The 27,897-nt window shown below is 35.8% G+C and overlaps 1 protein-coding gene across 6 annotated transcripts in view; it reads right to left on the bottom strand.

The window, feature by feature from the left end:
* Positions 1-27,897, bottom strand: part of AKAP6 (A-kinase anchoring protein 6) — a 487,092-nt gene that overhangs the window by 91,339 nt on the left and 367,856 nt on the right. For all 6 annotated transcript variants that reach the window (XM_040476893.1, XM_040476898.1, XM_040476897.1 and 3 more), the window contains exons 10-11: positions 5,239-5,385; positions 1,958-2,182 (exon numbers count right to left, since the gene is read on the bottom strand). In XM_040476893.1, coding sequence (XP_040332827.1) covers positions 1,958-2,182; positions 5,239-5,385 — 372 coding nt within the window. The remainder of the gene's footprint in view (positions 1-1,957; positions 2,183-5,238; positions 5,386-27,897) is intronic.

Below are 27,897 nucleotides of genomic sequence, written 5' to 3'. Positions count from 1 at the left end.
TAGTGAATATTTCCCTAGTGGCTACAAAGTATTAGCAAATGACTAGGACACCTAGGAATTATCTACTGATCTGGAAGTCTAGAGATTTTTCTCTCTCACTGTTTCTCCTTTGTTTCTTAAACTCTCTTAAATTTGTTACTAGGATAGCTGAAAATCATGACACTATACAAAGCTAAAGCATAAAGCTAATGTCTTTTGGAAGCGTCAGCAAAATGAATGCAGAACAGCTCACTCTTACATTTATAATAATAACAACAAACATGGGAGGGGGAGTTGTTTATAAATATCTATAAGATATGGTGTAGGTATATAAATAATTGTAATAACAAACTTCCTGTTTTTATTTCCAATTATTGTATAACATTTTTGGGTTTATAATATTAAGAGATTTCTGGCCTTTAAATGTACCATTACACAAAAAGCAGAAGTAATAATTTATATAAACTCATAACTGTGTGAGATAAATACTATCAGCATCCCATATTTTAGATGAAGAAATTGAGGCACCAAGGGATAACATAAGGAACATGACCAAGGTCACACAGCTGGCTGGGGTCATTAACTGGTTCATTAATGCTGTGACATAGACACTGTGGAGAAAAAATATATTTCACAACATCCAGCCTACTAATGACCAGGATGCTTTATAAGGTGCATGCTATGTTCAAGTAACACAGGGAAATACCAGAAGGCTCCATCTCCCTGCGATGGGGGTTAGGGCAAGACAAGTAGAGATGAAATAACAAATCTTCTGGACATTAGAGTTTAGAGAGTAAAACCTATTTGCCTTGGAAAGAGGCTTTCATTTCATTTCCAGTTTGGTCTTGTCAGTTCAGCGGCAGAAGAGAAGGTTTTCAACCAAAGCAATTTGTAGGTGTGTAATGCAGACAGTTTATTGGGAAGTATTGTGGCCTTACCTTTGACAGCTCCTCCTCTAAGGCTATGCAAGTAAGCAACATGAGCCTGCTTATGTGGCAGACGGAAAGGGAGCCATCATGTGACTCAATTCTACGATGGACAGTTGGAAGATTGCAGGGCTGCAAGGGGATGGCAGTGGGGGGAGGGGCTGGGAGTGAATAAAACCTGGTCCTGGAAAGCATCGAAAAGGGACAATTCCTTGGTCCTAAGAAGGTCTCTCCTTCTTGGTTTTCTCCTTTCTCCTCTTTGAGACTATTTATGCCAGAAGGTTTCTTGGCACCAAGTTCATATCCTGTAACCCCAGAGCCTCAGACTGATAACAGCCAGAGCCTAAATAATCACTGCACTTACAGGAAGATTCAAAGGGAATAGACTAGCATAGGCAATACAAGAAAATATTTGAATTTTAAACTGCTTTTGAATAGATGGTGCATAAACCATGGACACAAATGAGGTACATGCTTTTTCGTGGATGTCCAGTGAACACACACATAGCTGTGTTGCTAAGGTTGGCATTTTTCTATGGTGGAATATGCCTGTAATGTAGGAACCTCTTACTTTATTTCTTCCCTCCATAAATAATTGATACTCTCACATGTAAAAATTATGTTTCTTTTTGTTAGCATTAATGGTATTCAATTAAATCATGTGCTTTTATCATATCACTTCATGGAAGTATTTTTAGCCACATTATTTATGGAACATTTAGGTCTGCCTTTCAAAGTCCTCAGGAATCTTTAGTGTTTGCTGGTCTGCTTTTAATTTATCAAAGCCCTCCCTCCACAGGCACTGCACAAAACACACAAGCAGCAGAGACTCCCCCCCCCATACAATGTGTATTTGATATGCTTAATGTTCATCTTTATACACACACAGACGTTGGCGTACAAGAAACGTGGAGGGTGTCTATAAATTCAAGGAAACATTTGAGTGCACAGTGATACATAGATACATGGGTATAATACTTTATGTACTTGATAAATATTTCATCCCTCCCATAAAGAAAGCTTTTTATCAACTTGGATTGTTTTTTTATTACCTTAAAGTATTGCAGTTGTTTCTCAGCATTCATTGTTCCTTCCTTTTCTTGTCTCAGACAGGAATTGAAGATGAAAAGCTCTGTATCTCTTAGCCACCCTTTCAGTTCTTTGATCCTGACCTCCAGCTGCCTTACCAGGCTTCCGCTTTCGGGAGAGAGCAGGTCACGTGGACCAGACCCACTGTGCCCTGCCATTGTGTCCTGGATCTTCTGTCCTAGGGTTTTCTAAGGCATTGGATTAAAAACAAAAACAAAAACAAAAACACACCAACAACAACAACAAAAAAAACAAAAACATAGATTAGCTCAGGTACCAAAAACATATCACAGTTTGGCTGGTAACAAGAGCCACCTGGAAGGTGTCCGGCTGCACCTGCTACTTCACAACTGACATTCAGTTCAGATTAGCTCATTGTTCCATTTAGGATTTTCGAATTATTGAGCCATGTGTGTTGTTCTGACCACCACCAGAGGCTTAAGAAGACCTCATTCACTTATAATTTCCTTTAACAGGAAGGAAAAGTTCACCATGGACACTGATGAAAATTCATTTGAATTCTCATGATGGGAGTTTACAGTAAACTAGTGTCTGCATAACATTTTCAGGAGAGAGAAGTCTGAGTTTAATCAATATACTAAAGAGGCCAGGAGTAGATTATGCATGGAGAATTAAATTCCTTTTGTTTTGTTTTGTTTTGTTTCCTAAAGTATAATTCCCCAAACCATATATGACTGAGGGCTGTTCAGAAGGGGTAGCCTCCTCGGTGCTGTTGGCACATTTTACCTGACTTGGAAATCGTTCAACCCCACACTTAACCACTTTGCATTTCTGGTTGCTAGATTTTCTTATATATGTGTCAAAATAAGCCCCAATCCACTATGCTAGAAGCCTTCTTAGATTAACCACTATGGCATGAATGTGCAGTTGGGAGGGCTTTTTTTTTTTTTTTTAATGGAAAACACTCTGGAGAATCAGTAGGAGTTAATCTATAATGATGAATTAAACCTACAAAAATAAGCTTAAAACACAAATAAAATTAAGTCAACAAACATTCATTTTCTGTGTGGTGTTCTGTAAATAGTATCTTTAGGAGATCATAACAGAAAAACAGCCTTTCTTGGCAACACCCTTGTATTTTCATGGTGCAAATATTGATAATTTGAAGACCCTCAGTGGAATCCAGATTTAGCTATTGTTTTTATGCTGTAACAAAAGTAGCAGCAGGAGGTGAAATCAATGCCCTTGGAGGGTAGGGTCACAAAAAAGAATTTATTGCCACTTTTTTGTTCTGGAACAGTTTGCAATCATAAATTCTTCATAAACAGAATACTTCAGAGAATGGTCCGTCTTCATAAATATACGACAGAGGACATCAATTTCATTTAATTCACAATTTGTGTCAGCACAGCAGATGCCAATGCCTGCCTTGATAGGGTTGTTTAATATGCAATTGAGACAGAGTAATATGCAGCACAGGGGACAAAATTTCACAGATTAAACTGTACGCACCACTGACATTTCATTCTAATGTATTTCCATTCCACACTGTTCACCTTAGATGAAAGTAATATTAAAAACCATATCCCTCTATTTTACTATTGTTAGAAGTTAAAATCCTTGTCTTTAAATTTTTTTCATGCCAATTAAAATGTAATCATGCCAATTAAAGCGGTATGCCTGGTGGTGTTACTGCAGCACAGGTTTTGTTAAAAATCTTCCCCCCGCCCTTCTCTCCCCCTAAATCATGACAAAACTCTGCATATTGTATTCAAATGGTATTTTTGTCAAAATGGCAACCGTTTTTCGGGTATCTGACTCATGAAGGATAGCTAAATATTCTGTTTCTTTAACATTATGTTGATTTAAAATTTTTGTTGAGGAAGCAATATACGTGCCATCAAACAATTTTCAAAAAAGATTGTGTTTAGTTATTTATCAAATTAGAAACAGATATATTAAACTACAGCTCTTTCTATCAAACACATAAAGTTGCTGTTCTCATCTCTTCAGTAAAACAACCCTTTAAAAATGTCGTACGCTAACCACATTTCTCCTGCAGGAGATCAATGAATTCTGTACAAGTTAGTAGGTTCCAACTTAAATCACCATATTATAAGGTGGAAGCCATTAATTACTATTAAAAAGTAATGTAACAGTAGGTCAGAGTAAAAACTTTCCATGTTTTAAGTTACTTTGCACAAGTGTAGAGCCTAGTGAATTTAGATGAGAAAGCAAGGATTTAAACTTGCAGTTTTTTTAATCACCTAGATTAAGTATGGCATAAACTGAACACTGGCAATCCTCCAAGTCATCAAGGTACACGGAGAGCTTTTTATTCAAAATATTTTTGGAGTATTATTTCTTTAAAATTAAAAAAAAAAGAGGCAGGAAATGGAAGGCATGCAAAATTATGCTCCATAACCGACACCACCCATACTTTGCTGTTATAATTAATCATTTAAGTAATTGACAAATTTAGCTTACCCTTGATTTGAAGTGAAGGCAATTTAGGAGAGAAGTTGATGAAAAAATACAGTCTAACCTCTCTCTCTCTCAGCTGTCTTCCAACAAAAGGACAGTACTGTCTCGTGCACAGTGCCATCCAGGTCTCTGGGTAACAGAATCTCTATATTGCCTTTTTGCCAGATTCTTGCATCTCAGGCTTTGGCTGAGACCCAGCCCATCATTGCGTGAAATGAATTACATGAAACTTTTTTTTTTTTTGGCTTTTGTTAAAAGTGAGCTGGAAATTGAGGCACAAAACAGAGGCCGATTTCATTCTGCAATTCAGATTTGGGTCAGATTTGCATCTTTGTTTTGGTGGCTTTAGTGTCACTTGAAAGCTGTAGTGACAACTCCCCTTTTCATCTGAAGGGTACAGTAAATAGTTACACAGTGGATGTCTCTAACATGTACCTTCAGAGTAAATTCTATTAACATTCATTCAAGCATGACAGTCAGTGTATATCAGATATACTGTATTATAGTTCACTTGGTGCATACCCATAATACATGGCATATTTTACTTACTTTTGTATGTATTAAAGAACCAAAATTATTAAAATCTGAGAGGAGACAAGCTCAGTGTAAAAAAAAATCCCACAGAAAAGGAAAAGCAGTGTTTTTTCCTCATAATAGCATAAATAGCTTGTTTGAAATGTAGGTAGTGAATTGAAAGAGAGAGATATTTGTGCTTCAAATTAGAAATCAGACAGATAGAGTACTTCACTACACAAAAAATGTACACATAACCTACAAACAGTAATAAAAATGCAAATACCCCAAGCAGTTCCCATTTTTCATTAATTGAATCCACTTTTTCAAGGAGATCATTTGGTAGTAAAACGCCACCTTTCTTCAAAGCTTCAACCTTACTAAGCAGCTCCGTCTTTTTCAGGTCCCTGATGGACATTTCCACACTGTATCTCTAAAACGAGAAGAGAGAAGGAAAGCTATCATTAGGGAGACAGGTGTTCTCTGCAAATCTTTGAGCACAGAGTTAGTGACGCTCATGAGGGTTAAAAGTTTTTGTTTCCAATAAAATTTATGGGAAGGCTAAACCTAAGTACCTTGAGTCGTTGAGCAATATTGCTGAAAACAGTTAAAGTATATATTACTCACACATACATAAACATCCAAGGTATTCCATTTAGTTGACTAAAATTTATGTCACATTAAAGTAAAGTTTACACAAACATTGGGTCTTTAATTTAGAATATTCCAAGTAGGAAAATACCTGGTCTAGGAAAATTTACTGTTACAGTTAATTTGGGTCAACATTTGGCTCCAGAGCGCTGCCCATCTCTCATGTCTGCCCCACAAAGGACTCGTGGTACGGGGTGGTACAAATAAAATGTTCCCTAAAGATTGTGTAAACTTCCTCCTTATTCTGTAAGTCTCCAGAGTTCTCAGTTAACCCTTTTTTCCCCATTTTCTTTTACTTAAAAATTGCATGGGCTTGAAGAAGAGGTACTTACATAGACAAAAAAGCAAACCAGAGCTTTGAAATGGTTACAAATCTATGTTTCTTTATTGATTATTGTAAAATGTCCCCAAACATCACAATTGATTACAGTCCCCTCTCCCCCAATATACATTGTATTGTAACAAACTGCCAAGTGAGTCTCTGCTAAAAGATGTTTTGCTAGAGATAATGTAAGTGCCATTTAATATGGCAGTTACTATAGTGACTCTCTTCAAATAACTCTATTTGGATAACTTCATAGTTAGAAAGTCTTGTATTATGAATAGCTATAAATGACTGTGGCTATATTTTTAAAAGGTACTACACACAAAAAACACCTCTGAGTTGAAAACTAGATTCTAGTTAAAATACTACACATATTTTACAACTTCAGCACATTGTCAAAGTATAATGGCAATCCCCATTTTTTTTCTTTGAGCCATAAAAGTTGGGGCACTAAGGTTCTTGGTAGTACTGCTCCATTGCTCTAACCAAGCTAAGAGGAGCACCTTAACAGATCTAATAAGAAAAGCTTTTGTCTGGGCAAATCAGCAAATCAGCAAGTTCAAAACCTGCCCAAGCATGTTATTCACCTTTAAACCATGATATTGTATATGATCCCAAACTAAAATACGATTGGAAGCAGCTTAAAGGAAAAGAAGGTGTGAAATCCTTGTTTTGGGTAATAGATCCTCAGCATTTACGTGCATATGTTTACATACTTTTAGTTTCTTATTTTAATCTTTCATTTACGCTAAGCATGCACATCATTTGTATTATGTAAACTTCTCCAAATGTTAGTCATTTGTGGATCACAGAACAAAATGTTTTAAATGAGGTGATTTAAAGCATTTCATAGTATTAATGAATGTTTATCAGGGTGTCAAAGTATCCAAAATTACATGAATATGCATAACGAAAAAAATCAAGGGTTGTTTGAGAACTCTTCCAGAATTTGACCTGTGATAGGTGGGAGATTCTGATTGCATTTTCTAATGGCAGGCAATTACCAGGATCATGTTACTCCAATACTTAAAAAACACACTGGCCACTCGAGTTTTCTGGACCAAACACTCAACAAGTATTCCAGAAACCCAGATAGTGTTTTATTTATCAGAGTGATGATTGAGGAGAGGGCAATCTGCTTTATGTAATCAGATTCCCATCTAAAGATGATGCTGCCGACAAAGATTTACATAATTAATTTGGTAAGACTTCTTTGACATAATATTGGGGAAACCAGCATTTCGGGCAGGCAGACGAGTCCTATTCATCTCTTGCTTTTGCCACGTGCCCTGACAGAGGGAGTCCTCCAGTGTGCCACCTGGGAGCAGCCTCAACCAGTTATCACTGTCACTTGTGACAATCTCATCCCCTCTCTTTATCCCAACTTTTAATGGCTCCCACATAGCAGATCAGTCAAGAAAGAGAACAGTTTAGATTTGGCCCATAAAAATAATAGTCTTATAATAATAAAAATATAAAAAGCAATTAATTTAATTTTAGACATAATAAAATAATTTTCTCTATGAAATGTGGTACAAGTAGTCACAGCAACCTCTAATAAATGGTTATTACATTAAAAAAACTTGTCTTTATGTACTCTCCCTGGTCTTGTCCCCACGTAACCTACTGTATAAAGAGCTTGATTAAAGATGTGATTGATGGACAATGCCTTCAAACTATAAAAGCTAAGGTAATCCAGCAAATTATTAGGTGTGTTGGTATGTACCTGAAAGATACTAGAATGTCATGTAATTTAAGGCAAAAATATTTGTTCTTATTTTTGAGGCACTCTGAAGGTTGAATCTGATATGATTTCAGACCTCAAGCAGTATAGGTATATAATAATGCAAACGTTGTTTTTGTTGATGCTCAGGACATTTTGCTCTTCTCTCTCCAACATCTTTTCAGAAGCATCAGACGGGGAGAATCAACGACCTGCTCTATCAGTCATCCTAGCGAGTAGGGCTACTTTATCCTGTGGTGAGAAGATAATTTAATCTTCATATTCATTTCACCCACAGCAGTAAGTGAGCAGAGGCTGCCCCATTGTGTCCTATAGCCTGGGATATTATGATAGAGACTACTCTTCAATAGCCAAAAATGAGATTAACGAAGTTAAAGTCAGATGGCTTTTCTTGAGTGCTAAGGTAAATAAGCATCCAGTATTTAATTTCCCCACAGCACCTGCTGTGGGCCTCTCTGTCTAGTCAAAAATAAAATATACTCTATTGAAAGGGCATATTTACATTATTAAGTGTATTTGCTTGGCCAATTCAATTTTGACTAATGAAGCCTCCTAATAGATATGTGAATGATCTAAATTAAAAACGCAGGCCACTTCTATCCTAAATGCCACTCCTACGTGTACAGAAGGTATACGAAGAAAACTTTAAAAACGGAGTTAAAAATAACCACCAATGTTAGCTTGCTGTTGTCACTAAAAATTAAGGAAGTTTTCAGAAATTCTCACTCAGTCCTTTCTTTTTAAAAGTACAAACGCTAAAATTGAATTATAAAACAAAGCCAGTAAAATAGGGATTTCTGAAGTAAATATAATTAGAAATGCATAAAGACTTGATTGAGATAACTTTTTTGACAGTTATGCTAAAGGCTCTTTTCCCTCCTAAAATCTTTTTTTTTTTTTTTTTGTTAAAAATCACACCAAAAATTCTGCCTAAATGGAGACTGGAACAATGCCTTGAAACAGTGTTAATTGTCACCATGGAAACCAGAAGAATAAGCCATTTTGAAACTGGTATAGAAGGCACACATTGAGAAACTCCAGCATTTTTCTGCCTCCCTCAATGTTAAAGAACAAGATGCCTTGTCACGGTGAGGTCAGAGAAAGAAAGCATCATGAAAGGGTTGTAGATACTCACTGTCTAGTAAATAAAAAAATAGAAAATAAACTACATACAGCTAATGCTATAAGATTCTACCCAGTGAATCTTTTTGAAATAGAAAGATCATCAAAAGATGGCCAGGATTGGGGGATGGATTCCACCTAAGCAAAACTTCAGGGCTATATTATGTGAACCTTGCCCCCAAAGCTCCCTGGGAATTCTGCTGTTGTAATAAAACTTCAGAAGAGGAAAGAAAAAAGGCAGCATGATGGAATTCAAAATAATGCTCTAAAAGCACACAGAGAGATTAAGACATCCATTGTAAGACTTTTGTATGGTGCTTCTGTTGGTTATGCTGAAAAGAGACCAGACATTGCTGAGCAGAGAGTGAAGTTTTGGCTACGAGAAGCACAAGAATTAAACCAAAGAATTTTCTTGATTATTAGAACAGGGCTGTCTGATTCTGTGTCTTCAGGGTTTAAGTATTTACATCCTATACCATATTTTAACTGGGCTTGATGTGACTTTATATTAGGAAGAGTTAAACTTTAAGCAAGGAAAATGATCTAGTCATTAGAATAACAAATTTGAATATCTTTCCAAGTGCCAAGTAATACCACAAACACCTGTATATCCAGCATAATCTCCTTTCCTGTAAACACACAACAGATAGAGAAAATACAGTGGGGGGGGGGGGAATGTATTTTAGTCTTTTAACAAGAAAGCCTATGGTAGGAACACACCAAAACACCAAACTACCAGCAAAACTATATGTGGAAAATAGGCATTTTTGCACAAAAATGCAGAGATGTGTCTGTCTATGACTCCCGCATTGTGTTTTCTGGCTAGTGTTTGCCCTCCTCATGCGAGACTTCATGGTGGCCCCTCAGCAAGTCCATGCCTAATGCCATTCAGTGGTGAACAAAGAGTCTTTTTATATGAAAGTCCAGGGTCCACAGCTCAGCTGTACATGCCCCCGCATGCTGGAATCTGCTAGAGGCCAGTGTCGTCTCTGCAGCACCTCTGGTGTTGCCCCCTTTTCCAGAACACCAGTGTCCAGCATCTCATGACACATGTGATGTTTCACATTGAGCCAATTTCACCAACACTTTGGGAAGATGTTCGAGAATGAAGAAGGCGGCTCGAGCCCACGACAAATAAGAGTCGTTATTTCTTACAAACTCTTTGTATTTTACCATTAGCAATTTATGGCGAATAATTGCACAGAGAAATTATAAAGACTCCTACAATTGTCCTTGTAAATTAATAATAGGCTTTCTTGATTGGGATAAATTTGCTGCTGAGCCCTTGGAAAAATTAAAAAGTGCAATGTCATTTAAAATTGCCAGAACTCGCACAGCAAATTACATCTGAGGTTAAGAATTGAGTTTTACCCCCTCTTCTAGCTTATTCCATTTGCATGATCTGGAAATCACATTACATTGGCCATGTATTGTTAATTGGACATAGATTGCATTATCTTTAATATAAATCAAACTACAAATATTAAAATGAATTGCAAATTCCCTAATAGAAGATCATAAAACAATCTTTTTTAAAGTATCTCCCATTAATAATTTAATTCCAATTATATCACTCAGAAAACTTAAGTAGGAAACCTGGCAACTTATTTCTCCAATCATTTCTTTTACATAACAAATACCTAAGCCTTTGAAAATAAATACCCAGGACGGTATTCATTGTTATAGAACAAAACTAAAAACACCAAGAACTGAAAACTTTTCATTCTGATTTCCTGTAAAATACTGCCTAAGACCACCAAGCCTGCCTGTCTTCTCCCTTCCCTGCCCATGTCAAGGGTGAGAAAAAAGTCTCCATTGAAAAGATTTACTAAGTTTAAGAACTATTGTAATCTTACTCTCTAAAATTATAAAATTGATTCTCCTTCTATTTATCTTTTAAAGGTTCTCTAGTCCCTTACATTTCTCTATAAATCTGATATCTGTCTGAAGCCTTTGCGTGGCCTTTAATGAGTTTATATTAAATATTTAATACTGTTTAGGGCATATCTACTACTACCAAAAACAGTTATATTCCCAGCAGTCCCACTGTTTCAGGCAGAGGACTTGATTGATCCTCCTAGCCTGAATTGAGTAGAATGAAAAGAAGCAGTTGGAAAATAGCTGCAATCATTTAATGCAGATGACCTCTGACAGCCTCGCAGCTCTTCTATCTGAACAGAAATTTGCATGGGGTCTCTGTGCAGAGGAACAATGTAACCTAAATGGTAGACAATCTTTATTCTAATGAAGTGGGTGTCAAGGTCAATGTAAAACTGCAATGATAAATGGTGCACCACTAGGCAAGAGAAGTTGCATAGGCATTGTAGTGCTTTCACATTAATTGAAGACTGAAATGCGCTGCGTGAAAAGCACAAGCCTCTCTTTTCACCATAATGTGTTAATGCGCCAATGCCGAAATGATTTCTTCAAGATGTTTGCCTGTTGACACGTATCTTATTGCAAAAATAACGCAAATATGGAATTAGGGCAAAAATGGGCATTTTTAGAATTTAGCTTTTTCCTGTAATAGAATTACAAAATTCTAAATAAATCTCCCCAAACAGCGTCCTGACACCTAATGTAATTCCTTTGATCCCTTTTTCTTTTCTTTTTCTATTTAGACCTGTCTTTAATTAGTTTCAACCAAGCAACCTTTATAGACCCCTTTGCTGGGTACTTTTATACTGAGCTAACTGTAAAAGAGGACTGAGGAGAGGAGAATCATTCAGATATTATTTTTTCTTTGCACTTCTAAGTTTTCTGCTTAGTCTGCAGTTAAGATCTTCAGGTATTGTTTGTCCTGAATGAAAATGTAATGAAAAGCCTATGGTTTGTAAAAGAAAATAACTATTTTCTAGTGTGAGAACTAGAAAACTATAATCTGGCCGTTTGACATTGCCAAAGTGACTACACAACAATAATTACACCATTTCTTCAGTTGATCTAGCAATTCTATGGCAGCCAACTTTTTTCATTATATAAAAATAAGGACTGTAAGCTGCTTTAAAAAAATATCCTGATCTACTTAAGCCTGTAGAGGGGACATTGTTTGCTAATACACTCATTAGCAACCAAGCATTTTAACTTCATCAATTAAACAGGAAATGAAGTTGCACCATTAGTTTTACAGTTTGCTAAAATACTGATAAGGGCATATTACTAACCATTTGAGAAACATTTCCAGGCTCAACCCATAATATGTCATAAACTCGATGCATTTTTATGGTTGACTTTTTTTTTTTTCCTGATTCGGGTAGATGTAGCCACCGATCTAAAACTAAGCTTCCTGCTACAAATAGATTTTAATAGTGGAATTACACTTATACTAGTCAGAAACGGTCTACACATCTTTCAGTCTGTAGTCTTGGTGACTGGGAGGCTATTAGTATGATTTACTAGAAAATAAATGATATTGCCAGTTGGTAATTCCGATGGAAAACAAACTGTTCCACATAGAATTTAAGATTCCTTAAATGGTAATTCAGAGGGAAAAAAAAATCTCAATATGAAGGAGGATAGTGAAAAAGATAAAGAAAAGTTACTGATGAACTGTTTAAAAAACTGTACAGCTTCATCTGTGTGTGATTTGTCAGGTCTGAAGCTTTGACGTGCCCAAGGGGCAGACCCCAGCGGGGAGTAGGCTGCCGAGCTAAATAGCTGTGAAAGAAGTCTTAATGTAGGATGGAATTCAAACTAACCTTGACATGACCTCAGGAAAAATATGCAAAAAGTAAAATGAATGCACTCTGCAAGATACATCCTAATTTTGTGGTGGAGCTGGTTAGTTTTACAAACATAACTGAGACCTTAAAAGAAAAATAGAAAGCTAGTAAAAGGGGCAAACTTTGGAATTCAGGCAAAAAACGTAAGCAAGCATGATGTGTTACTGTGAAGGCATGTGAACCATTTGGAAAGAATCCAAATAAAAACCCACACCGAACAATATTGTTGTCAGCCTGTCTATTCAAGAAAATTGTTTTTTTTAGGTTGAATATAAATGACACAAAGCCAAGATTACATCACTGCATTACAAAGTCTGTTGTGGTTTTTAGCTGAACAAGCCCCATGGATCTATTGGTTTAGGACAGTAATTCAGTAAGGAGGTTTTAATGTGTTATTTTTCCTCCAGTGACAATAAAAAATAGAGGAATTTAAGGAAGAAAGATCGTGGGTGCTCTCTGGTCTATCTCTTGCTTTTGATCTGTATTTGATAAGCCAAACTCACATTTTAGTTGAGGCATTGAGTCTTGATTTGACTGTATTATAAAATTTTGCCTGTTTTGAAGTGATCGGCTTAGGAGGAAGGCATTTGTTCTAGCTCCCCGGCCAAGAACTGGCTAACTCATTGGATATATGGAAATTTTAATTGACTGTCAACTTGTGTAGAAATTCAATCCTATTACCTTCTCAATGCAATTTTGTAGCAATACCAGTTATTTACTACACTACTAACCAGATTTTAAACATAATTAGATTGCTAAGAACATACACCCAAAATCTAATGACTTAAATCCCTACAGCAAGGATGTGAATTCCTGTATCAGGTGTATGTGCTTCTATTAGATTTTCATAAGCATAAAGGGAGCAGAAGGATGCAATCATTTAGAAGCACAGAAGTACAAGTTTTCCTGAGAACCTGTTGAACAACCATATGCAATGATCACTGTTTAATGGATAGGTTATACCACAGGTTGTTTTTTGGTCATCTTATTCAATATTTTTTTATTAATGACACATATGAGTAAAATACGTATATGGCAATGTTGATTTGATTGGCTGATTACACTAATCTCAGTGACCAATAAATAATAATAAATATCTTATGTCAGAGATCAGAAATTCAAATATCTACAGGTGGTGGTATACTAGTAACCCAGCTCTCTGGGGGTGTGGGGGAAGCCCTGATTTATGGTGCTTGCTGATTTCCCTGGTGTATATACTCCCACCATGGCAGATTTCAAACTACCAAAAGTTGCTACTGCTAGCAAAACTCCTGAATATTTAACAATCAGCTCTCTTGAGCCAGTACTGGCCAGCTCCAATAGCCTACTAGCTGGCAACTAACTAAAGTAGTTGAGCTGAGGGAAGTCATTTTCTTTCATATTCTAACTACTGCCAGTGTCTTGGAAAAAGAGAAGTGTTTTCTCTACTACAGGAAAACAATGCAAAAATGTGATGATTACTAACATTTGATCCCAGTGAAGGGGCAATAGGAAGAAGTAGTGTGGATTGTGGAGGATAGGAGAATACAAGTTTCCTCTAAAAGGGGTAGCTGCTAGTCAGCTTTGCCAACTGTTCACATGTGAGAATATGGCTTCAATATGGCTTCTATATGGACAGGTATATGTATTTAAGAGCAGATAGAAATATATATTTTTCTGTGAAATCTCCTAACTTTTATATGTTGAATTAAAAGTTTTTAGCACCTACAGGCCAAACTGTATCTTTGAGTTGGATCTGAATGCGTAGGCAACTGTTTCACAGTGTCTATTTATGACAATACTATACTCTAAAGGGAACACAATATGCTGGCATAGTAGATTAAATCTAAGTAGGAGATAAGATCAACGTCAAGTCTGAGTTCATAATCTCTCCCTGATTAAAAAAAAATACAAAAACTGTACACACAATAGAAGTTAATAGGCTTCATTGTCATTAGGTTCAATGAGTCAACGGATAGTGGAAGGTAAATATAAAAAAGGAAATATGATTTGGAGCTGGACTGAAACAATCACAGGGTTATAAATAAGAAAAGTAACAAATCAGCTCGACTATGATTTACTAAGCCCAAACCTGCAGTCCTGGTTCTGGTTGGGTTCCATTTTCCAAGGGAGACTTAGACAATGTATAAATTGTCCAAAGGAGAACATTCAAGGAAGGCAGAATATTCAACACTTCTCCAAGGAGCAGGGTGTTGAAGGAGCTGAAGATATTCAGCCAAGGAGTAAGGAAGAATTGAAGATGACAGAAGAGCGGGAAGGACATGTTAGCAGACTTGGAAAATTTAGAGGGCTTTCAATAGAAAATATTCATTTCTTTCATCGGATCTCAGAGATCAGGAATGGGCTCAGAGGCTAAAGAGTAAGTAGAAATGAAGCCTGGGCAACAGTGAGTTTCCACTTACCACAGGTATTCAAACAGAGACCAGAAGTCTATCTGGTTGGGAAATTTTATGAGACAATAGGGCATTAAATGAGGATTGGCCTAGAAAATAAAATTGAAAGTTCTCTACTTTAAAAAGTTGAGTTTCTTTGGGCTCACATCTGCCAAATAAGCCGTAACAATCATATTATTATGTATAGAAAGAATGCCAAGATCAAAACACACCAAGTTAAGAAGAAGCCATCATTTACTGAACAAGACTCACATATAAGATTCTCATGTAGAGAAACCCAGGAGAACAATAAGGGAGCAAAGCTACAACCACATAAAACGTAAGCCATACAATCTAAGCTCAAGATAGGGCATGAAAAATGAGAAGAAAAGACAAGATTAAATGAAAATCCTCAAATCATCCTCAATCTGTCCTACTTCAGGAAAAATACTTCAATCATTGAATTTGAGGTATTAAACGAAACCTAAATATTTTATAGGAAACTTCTATAGAATATATGCAGTTAAGTCCATATTTCAACAAGGTCTTTCTTGTAGATTTTTTTTAAGACAAAAACTTCACAAATACCAGTCTCAAAAATTTTCTTCCATCAATGCAGAACTTTCTCTAACATATTGAAGAAATGCATTATATACTCTTGCTGCCAGCAGTGTGGGCATAATGGCAATTTCTCCTCCATGCTATGAAACTTCATGGTTGTGCTATATTATGTTGAAAATCTGCACATCTCAATGGGTTTTCTGTGCATTCCAATGCACTTCAGTGACGATGTGGATCATTGCCATAATACATCATGACTGTTCTAATTACGGTTTCATTATGATGCACCATATCAGGGCTGTCGTAATGTCATGTCAGCACATAGTAAGAATAGTTATGCAATTATGTAATATCTGTTAGAGTACGCAATGTAGGAAGAAAAAAGACATGAGGAGCAGCAATTAATGTAATGAAACTCAGTTTTCTCCTTTTAAAAAGTTTCCAATTCAAAAGTATTATTTCTTTTGCTTTCCATCTTCTAACCTAAACAAATGCCTTGAAATACATCTATTTTTGCTTAATTGGGAACTACTGTAAAATTTAATGGATTTTTTTAATAAGGCAAAATAAGAAGAGAAAAGGGACATCTGACTTGAGCTGTTCCCCACATGTCACAGAAGAATGAGACATGCTAGAAATCTACTATATGCTAGAAATCCAGTAAAAATTTGAATGTAGTAAAGCACAGTCCACTGAAGGCTTACTATTATGCAAACTTCAAACACAAGGTCACCTTCTTCTGTCTTCTTTAATCTCTTGTGTAGACATAGAACTTCTTACCTTACCCCTTAAAGCTTGATTGACCAGCTATGTCTTAAGTAAACTATGATAATGAAATGAGATAAAGCACTGATATCCACACTTAACTTCCCTGAATTAGGACCATAAATATATACTTGCCTTTAGTCTAGCTGTCAAAATATACTCAAATATCTATTAAAAAAAACAGCAATCTTATTGTTTGTCTTATATTTGAAGAATAAACTCTCAAAGGATGAGGACTATACTTTGACCAATCACTGAGTACCTTGAATATTTGAGATCTTTAGAAAACATTGAGTCAATGGATAGTTTCTCAAATGAAATGACGCATGAAATGCTGTTTGTTGTTTTAATATATAACCATAGGAGAATTTATATATCAAAGCTTACCCCCATATCTCTATAGCTGAATTATAGGCCTGTTCAATGCAAGTATTTATAATAGAAATGCTGATGAAGCCTAAACACCATGGACGTATATGGTTGTGCAGCGGCAGCCATTTCAAATATAGATATATTTTTAGTATTAGGAGGCACCGAGTTTGTTTAAATATGGACTTTTTTTTTTTTTTTTACAATTGCAAGTAATGTTAATAGCACACTGTAAATGTTAAGGCTAAGTGTGCAATGTCAAAATAGATTGAATCTCTCTGAAAATTGGAAATTCAGGCTTTTCAAACGTAATCCAGATGTTTGGCTTTTATTCAGATTTCAAGAAAGAGGGAACTAATATGATATAAAATTCATACATGCATATTTCATTAGTGCCTTTTGTATTGCTGAATTAAACATTCTGAAACGTGCTTTTCCCAAATCACAGAGTTTTAAACCAAAGCAGTTGCCAAGATATTGCGCACCTCAAAAATAATGCCAAATTAATTTCATAAGGAAGAGACTATATATTTCTCATGTTAATGCTGTTGATAATGCTTCTTCAAAGAGAATGCCTTGCTTTCTCTTTGAGGATGACAAGAAAAATGAGAGGTAGAATACTGTAGCCATAGTAGTTTATCAAAAAGATATTGCTTCAGAACATGGTGACTTTGGAAATCCATGAGAATCAGTGGCCCAAATGAAGGCTGAAAGCACTTTCCCCCATATTGCCATTATAAAAAACTATCTTGTCAAGGTTAGTGCAAATGGGCGTTCCCCAGGGACTATGGCCACTAGCTCTGAGAAACATATCCACAACTCACTATGTTTGTACGTTTTAAGACAAAGCCAATCAAAACATTTCCAGAGTTACTGCTCTCAAAACACAATGGAAATGCCATCGCACCTTTATGTATTCACATCGAGGCTTTTTCTTTTTAGAGCACTTATGACTTTTTACATCTATAATCTTAACAGACCCAAATGCCATGGAGTTTTTCTTGGTGACCACCCAAATCCCTGAACTGTAAAATATTTGATGCCTTAGGCCACTTTTTTGAGGGTACTCTAGTACCTTCACAGCAGATGAGGATGAATGTAGTTACAGAATTACATTACAAATTCCAACAGTGGAGTGTGTAACATCATGGATCATGTGTTGATCACCCTTTATCCACTGTAACTTTTAGCATTCTGGGTTAGATGTAGAAGGTAGTTGGAAAACATTTTATTCATTTGAATTTCTCCCCCCAAAAAGGCCAAGGGAGCCCATATCATCTGTTGAAATATATGTCAGGTATAGTATTAGTACACAGAAATGAGAAGCATGTGATTGCCTCCATTTATCTTTGAACATTAGGCACACCTGGATGGCTCAGTTGGTTAAACATCCGACTCTTGGTTTTAGCTCAGGTCATGATTTCACAGTTTGTGACTTCGAGCCCCACATCAGGCTCTGTGCTGATGGTGCGGAGCCTGTTTGGGATTCTCTCTCTCCCTCTCTTTCTGCCCCTCCCCTGCTCACAATGTCTCTGTCTCTCTCAATAATAATAATAATAATAATAATAATAATAATAAAATGAACATCATGCTCAGTGAAAAACTTACTTGATCAGAACTTCCAATATAGAAGTATTACTCTCAATTTTTAGACAGAAACTGTGAACAAAGTTAATTGTTTCCCATGGCCAGGAATGGTTAACATAAGAAAAGCTTCTATAAAAAGTATCAGGGAAAAGAGGAAGGTGACAGAAACCTTTTCAATATTTAAGGACACCTTTTGGGAATCCACAGTTTTCTCATAGCAATAATATTTGGCCACGATGCAAGAGGCTGGGTCCAATTTCCAGTTCCAACGCCAGTCTGCTATAGACTTAAAAATCTTTCTGTTGTAGCCTCTTTGATTGGTTTCTTTGGGGTACATGTCCATATTTACTACAGAGAGATCTTAAGGAAATAAACTAGAGGCTTCAGGCTTTAAGCTTTAAGCACTGTTTGTTGCTTCAGCATCAGAAAGTTTGTCATTTCAATGGATTGTTTTCTTTTTGTTCTCCTATGGCAAGCCCATGGGGAAAGTAAGTGATATCACTTCTGTCTTACAGATTAGAAGTTGATACACAGAAGCTAAGTGACTTGCCCAAGGTCGGTAAGATATCTCTAAAATCCAGAACAGAACTTTCAGAAGGAATTTAGCTTAATTTGTTAGGCTATGCTGTTATTCTTGAAAACACATCTTTAGATATCGTCCAGAGTTGTGAAGAAATTAGTAGGCCCTGGGGGTACAAAGTCAATAAGGTCAAGAATGCCATTCAAAATGACTGGAACCAGGTTCATCAGGGATATTGGCCTGTAATTCTCCCTTTTAGTGGGGTCTTCAGTAAGGGATGAATCACTGGGTTCTACTCCTGAAACCAATACTACACTGTATATTCATTGAATTTAATTTAAATAAATAAATTAAACACACACACAACAAACAAACAAAAAAATAAAGTGACTTCTGGGTGGTCAAAACACACTTAAGAACTCCACCCTTGCAGCTCCTATGGCCAGATTCATTTGGTATAATTTCATCTTCCAAACCTCCACAAATTTTTAGTAGCATGAAGTTGAGGCTAAAAGGGCAGATAGGCTCTCACTGATAGTCATAGTTGTTCAGAAGAATGATGGCTCATAATTTAAAGAAGCTCTGAGGTACAGGTGAAAATTTCTTAGCATAAACTAAGACTACAAAGAATAAACAAACCTTGGTTATGATACTTGCTTCTCAGCATTTTTCCAGCTATGTGAGGGAGTCTGCCATAAACATTCAAGGAAGTTTATTGGAACAGATCCATCAAAAAGAAACACAATGTGTGTGTGTGTGTGTGTGTGTGTGTGTGTGTGTGTGTGTATCCAATCACAAGAGTGATAAAAGTGAGAAAGAGGAGGGAGTAAAGATTTAGAGAACAAAATGAAAGAAATGCACAGATGGATGGAGAGAAAGTAATAAGTAAATAGGGGAAATTACAAAGGTTTTTCCAGATAGGGGAAACAGTAACAGTCCACAGAGAATAAAGCATAAAAACTAATAAAAATAGAGAATGTTGCAGAAGGGGAAAGAAATCACAGCTAGAGAGAAGGTTTTCGGTGAATGGTTCCTCTGAAATAATCAGATGAAAGAATATGATAATGATGACTTAAAATTTTGCATAGGGGCTGCAAAAATCTAGCAAGTGGAGATCTAAACAAAAAAAAAAAAAAGCAGAAGTACTAGAATGTGGCCATTTAGGGCAGCCATAACGCTGGATAACTTCTCAAGAAGAAATAGGTCCTAACATTGGTGATTTCGTTGGATTTTCTCTAAGCATGTCAATAGGGAGCCCCTGGACTGGGCACCACTTTCTTTGTGACTGTTACTTCTGCCTTTGCTTTATGGTGGCTTGCTATATAGTGAGGGACTTTATTTCATATTTCCTTGGTCATCCCATCTGTAAAACAGGGACAATGATATATTTACCACTTATCCACCATAGACATTTTAAGATATAAATAGATCTTGTTTGTATGAAATTTCAGTTTTCTATGTATAATGTACTATTTTAAAACAAAGTCTTTGATTTTAATATGTTTGTAGTATGACATTCTCATCTGTTACCCATTTGCAAGGTAAGACTGCATATTTCCCATTTGTTTTTGTTATATGTCTTAGGAATAATGTATTGTAACTGCTGTTCACATTAGAGGATAAAATAGGTCACACAGGAATGGAGTCACTGAAAAGGTAAATAATATTTATATATAACATATATTATATATATATTTATTATAATACATATTTATTAACTATATATATACAGTTTCCTTCTTTTAGAAAATGTATCAACAAAGTGTTACTATTTTTCTCTACCATTAATGGAAGGAGGAGGGAATATGTTGATATTACCTAGTAAAACTACTTCTCAAAACCTACATACACATAACCATTTGATCACTAGGTTCTATAAGCATGGTAATAGACAAGGACCCATGCCAAATATATTAATTTGTGAATCAGTGAGATTCAACGAGTTTGGCAAAAATAAATAAATAAATAAATAAATAAATAAATAAATAAATAAATAAAAAATATATGCCTGGAATTAGATTGCCCATTTTTGGTTTTGCATTTCCAAATGGATTATAAATTACTTAAGAAAAAGGATAATCTTCCTTTTATTTTGTTTTTTCATAGCATATAATAATCCCCAACAGACTGGACAGCAAAATTTGTTCGCATTGCTTGCTAACTGTGCAATTCCCTGTGCCTTAGTTGCTCATCTGGGGATACTACCGATACTTCTTTCACAAGCTTGCTGTGAGGTTTGAATGCATGCATATACGCAAAGATCTTAGAACAGCTCTGTTACATAAAAAGCACTATATATAAGTGTTTGTTCAAACTTGATCCAATGTTGCCTGCTAAGAAAATATGACCTTTTGCATAACTTTTCTCATCTCCTTTATGCCATTAGTTTGTATATTTATGTATATAACTTCCCTTCACTAAAGAAAACACTGAATCTAGGATTCAACATTCAATGGAAAAGTCTCTTGCCTTTTGTTGACTTTAATTGAACACACGGACAAAAGCAATTATGATGTGTTGCTCATTTCCTACTCTTCTCCAGTGTATCTTCCTGATTTTGGTAAAGTCCTTGTTAGGTGTCACACCAAACCAACCCCTACCTCTGAAGGTTTTCCTCCCCCACATCCCATTCTTCTGCAATGCACCTATATCCATCCCACCTATTTACATTCCATCCAGCAAGTCTCAATTCAAATATCATTTCTTCTATGAAGATGTTCTAAGAAGGCTAGCACTTATTTTTTGGTACCACACATATTTGTTATCTTTACTATTCTTTTGTGTTTTTTGGTTTTGCTTTTCCAAATGGATTATAAATTACTTAAGAAAAAGGATAATCTTCTTTTTATTTTGTTTTTTCATAGCATATAATAATCCCCAACAGACTGGACAGCATCATTTTCTACTTTTCCCTACTTTTAAAGTAAAGGTGAAGTATTAGACCATTCATTCCTAATATGCATCAGACATCAACATGTGACATATGAACATATATTTAAAAATACATGAGAAAAAAAGAAAGTAGGAAATGTTTGTGCTTATGCAAACAGAAAGTAATTCAAGTTTCATATATTATTAGTTGAGCTTGATACTAATTAGTGCAGTTTGCAAAGTGGGAAAAACCTTGTAATCAATTTTTCCCCAAGCAAGTATGAATCTGCCTTTAACCAGATAAATCTCCAGAGAAGTAGTCCCAGTAGGGAATTCGGAATTAGAGAGATTGCCTGTCACAATGTCTCCCTGGGTAACTCTGAATTCAAACGTGAGCCTGTTCTTTACCAAAATGCCCTAGGGACAATTCTGGTCCTTTCCTCATAGACAGCTAAATGCCTTTAGCAGTATTTGCCATGACATCCAATGTGACAATTCAAATACAAACCAGTGATGTGCGTATCCCAACTCAGGCAGAAAGTAAGAACAGGTTATCTGTACCATATAAAATGACCCATTTTCAATGGAAATATAAGTGAATATATCTATTTTCTGCTGTAAAGAAATCTGAGGATTTGATCATTGTGTTCAAAGAAAAAGGTAGGAGAATTTAAATGTGTAGAAAATAAGACATCAAAGAGAAAGCTAAACTTCCATGACAGATTTAAGACACTGTTGAGAATCCAACTGAATAGTTATCTACCACTGAACGAAAGTAAAATGTAAAGGAAAGGTCTAGAAGTCTCATAAAGTATGCATTTATGAACACCATATGAAATGAACCAAAATAATTTGACATTTAGAAACTATACACTTTTTATGGTAGTTTTCCAAAAAATTATATTTACCCATGGGTTTGTTTCCTTGCCGTTTGAAATTGAGTTCCTAAAATTCTGGTTTTGCCACATTGTTCATATCAAATCAATTACTAATTGTATCAATCATTCATTTTTCACCAATGAGAGAATACTGAAGTTGGAATGGGCCTCAGAGGCTCCCAATCCATCCTTCTGGTTTTACCACAGATGAAGAAAATGAAACCTGCGGGGAGAAGAGTCTTTGCCCAAGGAGAATCCAGCCTCCTTCTCTAGCACTTTATCACACAGCTTTCTAATCTTTCTCGCCAAGCACTGGTCTTTAGTAAAGCTCAAAAATAAGATAAAATAAAACTCAAAATAAGAATCTAGAAAATAAAATAACTTAATAAAACTGGGGCACTGAGGTGAAGTCCACCTATGCCCTTCAAGAGAAATTAACATATGGAGATCTGAGTGGCAGTGGCTTTTGTCTTTCCTGTGGAAGCTTCAGGATTAGTTAACTCTGCCAGTACACATATGAGAATAATACTGAGTCATGGTAAACCTCTTATAGTGATAGCCAAACTTCTTTTTTTTAAAAATCACTTTGATGTATGTGTGAGTATGCATTTATATATTTTTATTTTGTTTTTACTTTTTAACTCTTTCTAACTCTGATCTATAATTCATCTTCTAAAAAGGTCAATGTGAATTTATGTTTCGGGGCCAAATATAAATATAGAGCGATTTCAGAGCAGTGGAGTCACCAGAGAAGTGCTAATAAGAGCAGCATCACAGCCAAAGTTAAAAGAAGTGCATTAGATCCATTTTCTGCTTTCCTTTGGGTCCCACAAGCACAATAGAGCGTAGGAGGCCACCTGGTGGTGAAATGAACCAATTAACCATTTAATGCTACATTGAAAAGCAAGGAAACCAGGCCGACTTTGGGTTGTTACAAAAGGAAAACTAGAACCTTGGGCAAAAGAACGATATTCAACAGGTATTATTGCGATACAACAGATAGAAAATTTGAATTGGAAAATCATTCAAGTCTGTAGAATAATGTATATTACAAAAGAGTTGACATAATAGCTATTTATACCAGGGACTGGTAAAATTTTTTTGCAAAGAGTCAGATAGTTTAGGCATGCTGGACATATGGTCACTGTTGAAACTATTCAACTCTCTTATCGAACTATAAAAAGAGTCACAGGTGATATATAAATGAATGCACCTGGCTATGTTCCAATAAAACTTTATTTAAAAAACAGGCTGGGGGCTGGATTTGACCTTCAGACTATAGTTTGTTAGCCCCTGATTCTGTATTACTTATGTATTAAGCTATTTACCAAGCACAAGGATGAACCCCTTACATACATTACTCATTGAACCCTGACAACCTTTCAAAGTGGGTGCTATCCCTATCCCCATTTCACAGGTTTGAAAACTACAGCTTAAAAAGTCTAAACACTTTGGTGGAAAATGTACTATGCTCCTTCTAACTTAGAAATGCTTTCTGTAGCCTCATGACCATTTTTTCTCTGTGACTACAGAAATATGTTCTGACCCTCCCTCCCATTTATCCTGCAGAGGCTGCTTTGGGTTCTCTCCATGGAGACTTTGCTCTTGTTTCTCCATCTTGCATTCCTTTGAAATGTTGTTTGTCTCTTACCATCTCTTTCTCCATCACTTCTTTTATGTTTAAAAACTTTATGTCAGTTTTCATAACAACAGATGTAAGCAAGCATGAAAAAAAGACAAAAGCAATGTATTAAAAATAGATAGCCATATATACAACAATAAGCCAAGGAAACTGTCATACTGTATGTGCTCCAAATGGAATGTGAGCCAAAAGCATGATGCTCTGTCTTACATAAATAATATATTACACATCCACTGGGAGAAGCAGCAGCTCTGTCCCTAAATGGGAAGAGGATTTTTTAGCCCACTTTTATATCATTTTCTTTTCCTTTTCAAACTCCTTTTTCTTTAGGTATACACTGTAAGTCATACCATCTCAGACAGGCCATATTCCTCTTCCAAACCATCCATGAAGTATTTTATTAACTGTTAATAAGAGAGAGTTGAAAAACCTGATGGAGAAATCTGTGGAGCTTGTTAAAGCTCCTCAAATATATGGATTTACCAGTACTGTCTCAATATTAGCATATTTTCTCCTACGAAAGAGGGCAGAAGTGGTTTCAGTTAGATGGAGTATAGACAAAGCTGATATAAAGGACTTCTAACAGATTTTTTAACTTGAAAAGAAACCTGCAAAAGCTTGAGAAATGTGACTGTATAGAAAACAGAAAGAAGAGGTTTAATTACAGACCATGGATTCTGGCCGATTTGACAATTAAACCTAACAACAGAAGGGATTTACACTAGATATAAGAAGACTTTAAGGGCAGAGAGAGTTGTTAAACATTTTAATGGGCGGCTGTGGAATTCCCTCTGGAAAGATCTTTAATGGAGGACAAATTCTCTCCTATCTGGGATGGAGGAAAAACAATCCTTGGAAAATATGAAATGAAATGAAGGTCCTTATGAGGTCACTTGCAGTACTGAAACTCCAGGTAACATCCTTACTTCCCATGGAAATAAATAACTGTGCAAAACCTCTAAGAGATTCACTTTGGAAGATTCAGAAGAAAACACTCATTACGCAGGCAATTTAAATCAGAAAGTATTTATCAAGTGCCCAATATTACCTAGCCCCAGGGAGACGTATGCCCCCAGCAGGGCACAGATCTGAGCAGCAGTGTTGGCCAATGGACAGAGAACACAATTATTCACTTCAGTTAATTTTTTTAAAAAATCTTTGAACTCCAATCAGCTTTCTGGAACTGTCTATTTCCTGAACTTGGTGAGCTCAAAAAAAAATCCCACAAGAGCTGGCTTTCACATGAGATTTCTGGCATTACTCATGGTATCCCTGGATCTTTTTGTAAACAGAAAAGGCTTCTGACAGTGTTTCCATACTTCATTTCTTTTTCTAACCCAAACTTGGACGGACAGAGCCTCTTAAACTATCATCAAAACATGGATTATAAAATGCTAGCCAAATTTGAGTTATTTTGCTATATTCCCATGTTGTAGAACAAGAATTCAATTAGCTTAAGTTTTAATGAACATGAGGATTTTTGTTCATGGCTTGTAAGAAATCCAGTGATTCACAGAATGGATCTTCAGCATCAACAGGCAGAAGAGACTGAGGAAGAAGAGAGAAAAATCACACAGAGAGGAATGCTCTTCACACTTATTTTCAAATCTCAACATGTCTCAGCTGAAGAAAGCTGAGGAGGAAAGACAAAGTTCAGTGGGAAGGATGTCAAGGTGGACATAAATAGGAGCAAGAAGTAAATTCATCACAAATCTTTCTCAAATTCCAATTATAAATAGCACATCTTTTAGCTTTTTCTTAATTCTTAAAATCAATAAATCCTATAATTAATGGCTAAGTAAAAAATATAAATGACCATATATGAGGATTATTTTTAAAATTATGAGGTGTGAAACTTTTTTTTAAATGAAAGAGTGGGAGAAAATTTCAACATTACATTTCAGCCTTCCGACATTACAGCAGTGGATTTTTTAAGGTGCATATTCTGAGTTAGTTAGCTGTAGCTTTGGAAAGATGAATCAGTCTTTTAGGTTCTATCCATCCACCCTCATCATGATGAGCTAAAGTCCAAATCTCTTATTGTTTTTCTCACTTCCTTCACGACAACTTTGTTAGATATACGTACTCATCTGAAGCCAATTTTCTACAACAAATATGTCAATAAACTCTCCCATTAACCATGGTAGAATAAAAAAATGTGCTGATTTCCTACCATTTCTAATGGCTGTGCATGTTCACCTGTATCTATTGTTCTATTTTTAGGTTTTATATTTGCATGATACATGTTATCGTTATATGAAATAAGTAATTATAATGTCTACATAAATAAAATACATCAACAAATATTACAGTTTGAGAGGTTGTAGACTAGCTACAGAATTATGGTGATTAGTTGTACATTTTTGTACCCTTTGTTTCAGACATGGGCATCATTATCCTTCCCTTCCTCCCTCCCTCTTTCTTTCCTTACCACCCTGTCTTTCTCCCTGATACCAATCTGGTCAAATTCAAGTATTCTGAGTATTAAGAACTACACTTAATGCACTTTGGTTTTTAAATGAGAGAGATTTTTGTTCTTCTTTTTTTTATACAATATAAGAGGATGCCATGATGTTTCATTACCAGAGCATGACAATAGGGTTGTTCTCTTGCAAAAGTAATGAAACGATAGCATAGTTCTGATTGATAGAATTTAATTAATAGATTATTAAATAAACCTATTTGAGAAGTGTTTCTCAACTTATATTTATTGGGTTTCTATTATGTGCCAGGTATTGCACTAGGCAGTGGAGATATGGCAATAAACAACACAGACATGAACCTTGCCATCCTGGAGTGTGGAGTCTAACAAAAATTATAATCATTCATTCTCAAATTTGGTCCACATAGTCCAAATCTATCATCACTAAAAATATGCACTTAGTTATAACAAAGTACTCATGGCTAAATTATTCTCAAGGAGGGCTCTTTTAGGGATGCACCTATGAATATTGAAGGAGTAAACTATTCTAATTAAGGTAGCAAAATCCAATATGCCCAGATTTATAACCTAGAAATGAGCTCCAAACTGAAACTTGGCATATACGAAGGAAGTTTATATAGTTATTTACACATGCATGATTTAAATGTCTTGGGACTACAAGCATATCTGGTCCAAGGAATCTGGTTTCATCCAGATTCAATCCTGATGAAAGATTTTTTTTTTAAATAAATGAGTTAATACTTTGTAGACGCATGTGTATATCTGTAAACACATAAATGTGTGTGCATAACCACGTGTGTGTTATACCTCTCCCACAAACTTCCTACTTTTCAAAAACAAAACTTCCTACTTTTTAATGGATAAAATGAGATGACAAGGGAAATATCACAAGTCACAAATTTTCTTTAAGCAAATGTCAGTGAGCATATAGAATCAATTACTTAGAAAGAGGCTGAAATAGTGTGTTCAGATGAGTTACTGGGATGTATAGATGTCCTTCTGGAGAAAAGCTGGAGATCTGTGGTCTAAAAATATTTAGAATAAAAATTATACAACCCCAAAGGTATTAGCCTGCTTGACTCTTTCTTGGCTTCAGTACAAGAAAATATGGGTGTGTATGTATGTGCGTGTATGTTTATGTTTTGTGTCTTATGTAAATGAATGAAGGTTCAGCAGGAGCACCACTTCCTTCTTAGCTTACCCCAGTGTGCCTCATTAGGTACAGAGTGTCACAGAAGTGCCTAGTTTAAGAATGTATGAGCTCTGCAAATGCCAACATTATTAAAAATATGCTCGGGAATGCCCTATTTCTGAGAACTAAAATTGCCTCCTTGACAGGACTGGAAAATGGCTTTTCCGCAAATGATATTCCT

The sequence above is a fragment of the Herpailurus yagouaroundi genome, unplaced genomic scaffold (assembly GCF_014898765.1).
Source record: "Herpailurus yagouaroundi ecotype Mexico unplaced genomic scaffold, PumYag 141, whole genome shotgun sequence".
In the NCBI taxonomy this organism is placed as follows: domain Eukaryota; kingdom Metazoa; phylum Chordata; class Mammalia; order Carnivora; family Felidae; genus Herpailurus; species Herpailurus yagouaroundi.
The sequence above is the reverse complement of the archived record's forward strand: the minus strand, read 5'-3'. Positions and strand labels throughout refer to the sequence as shown.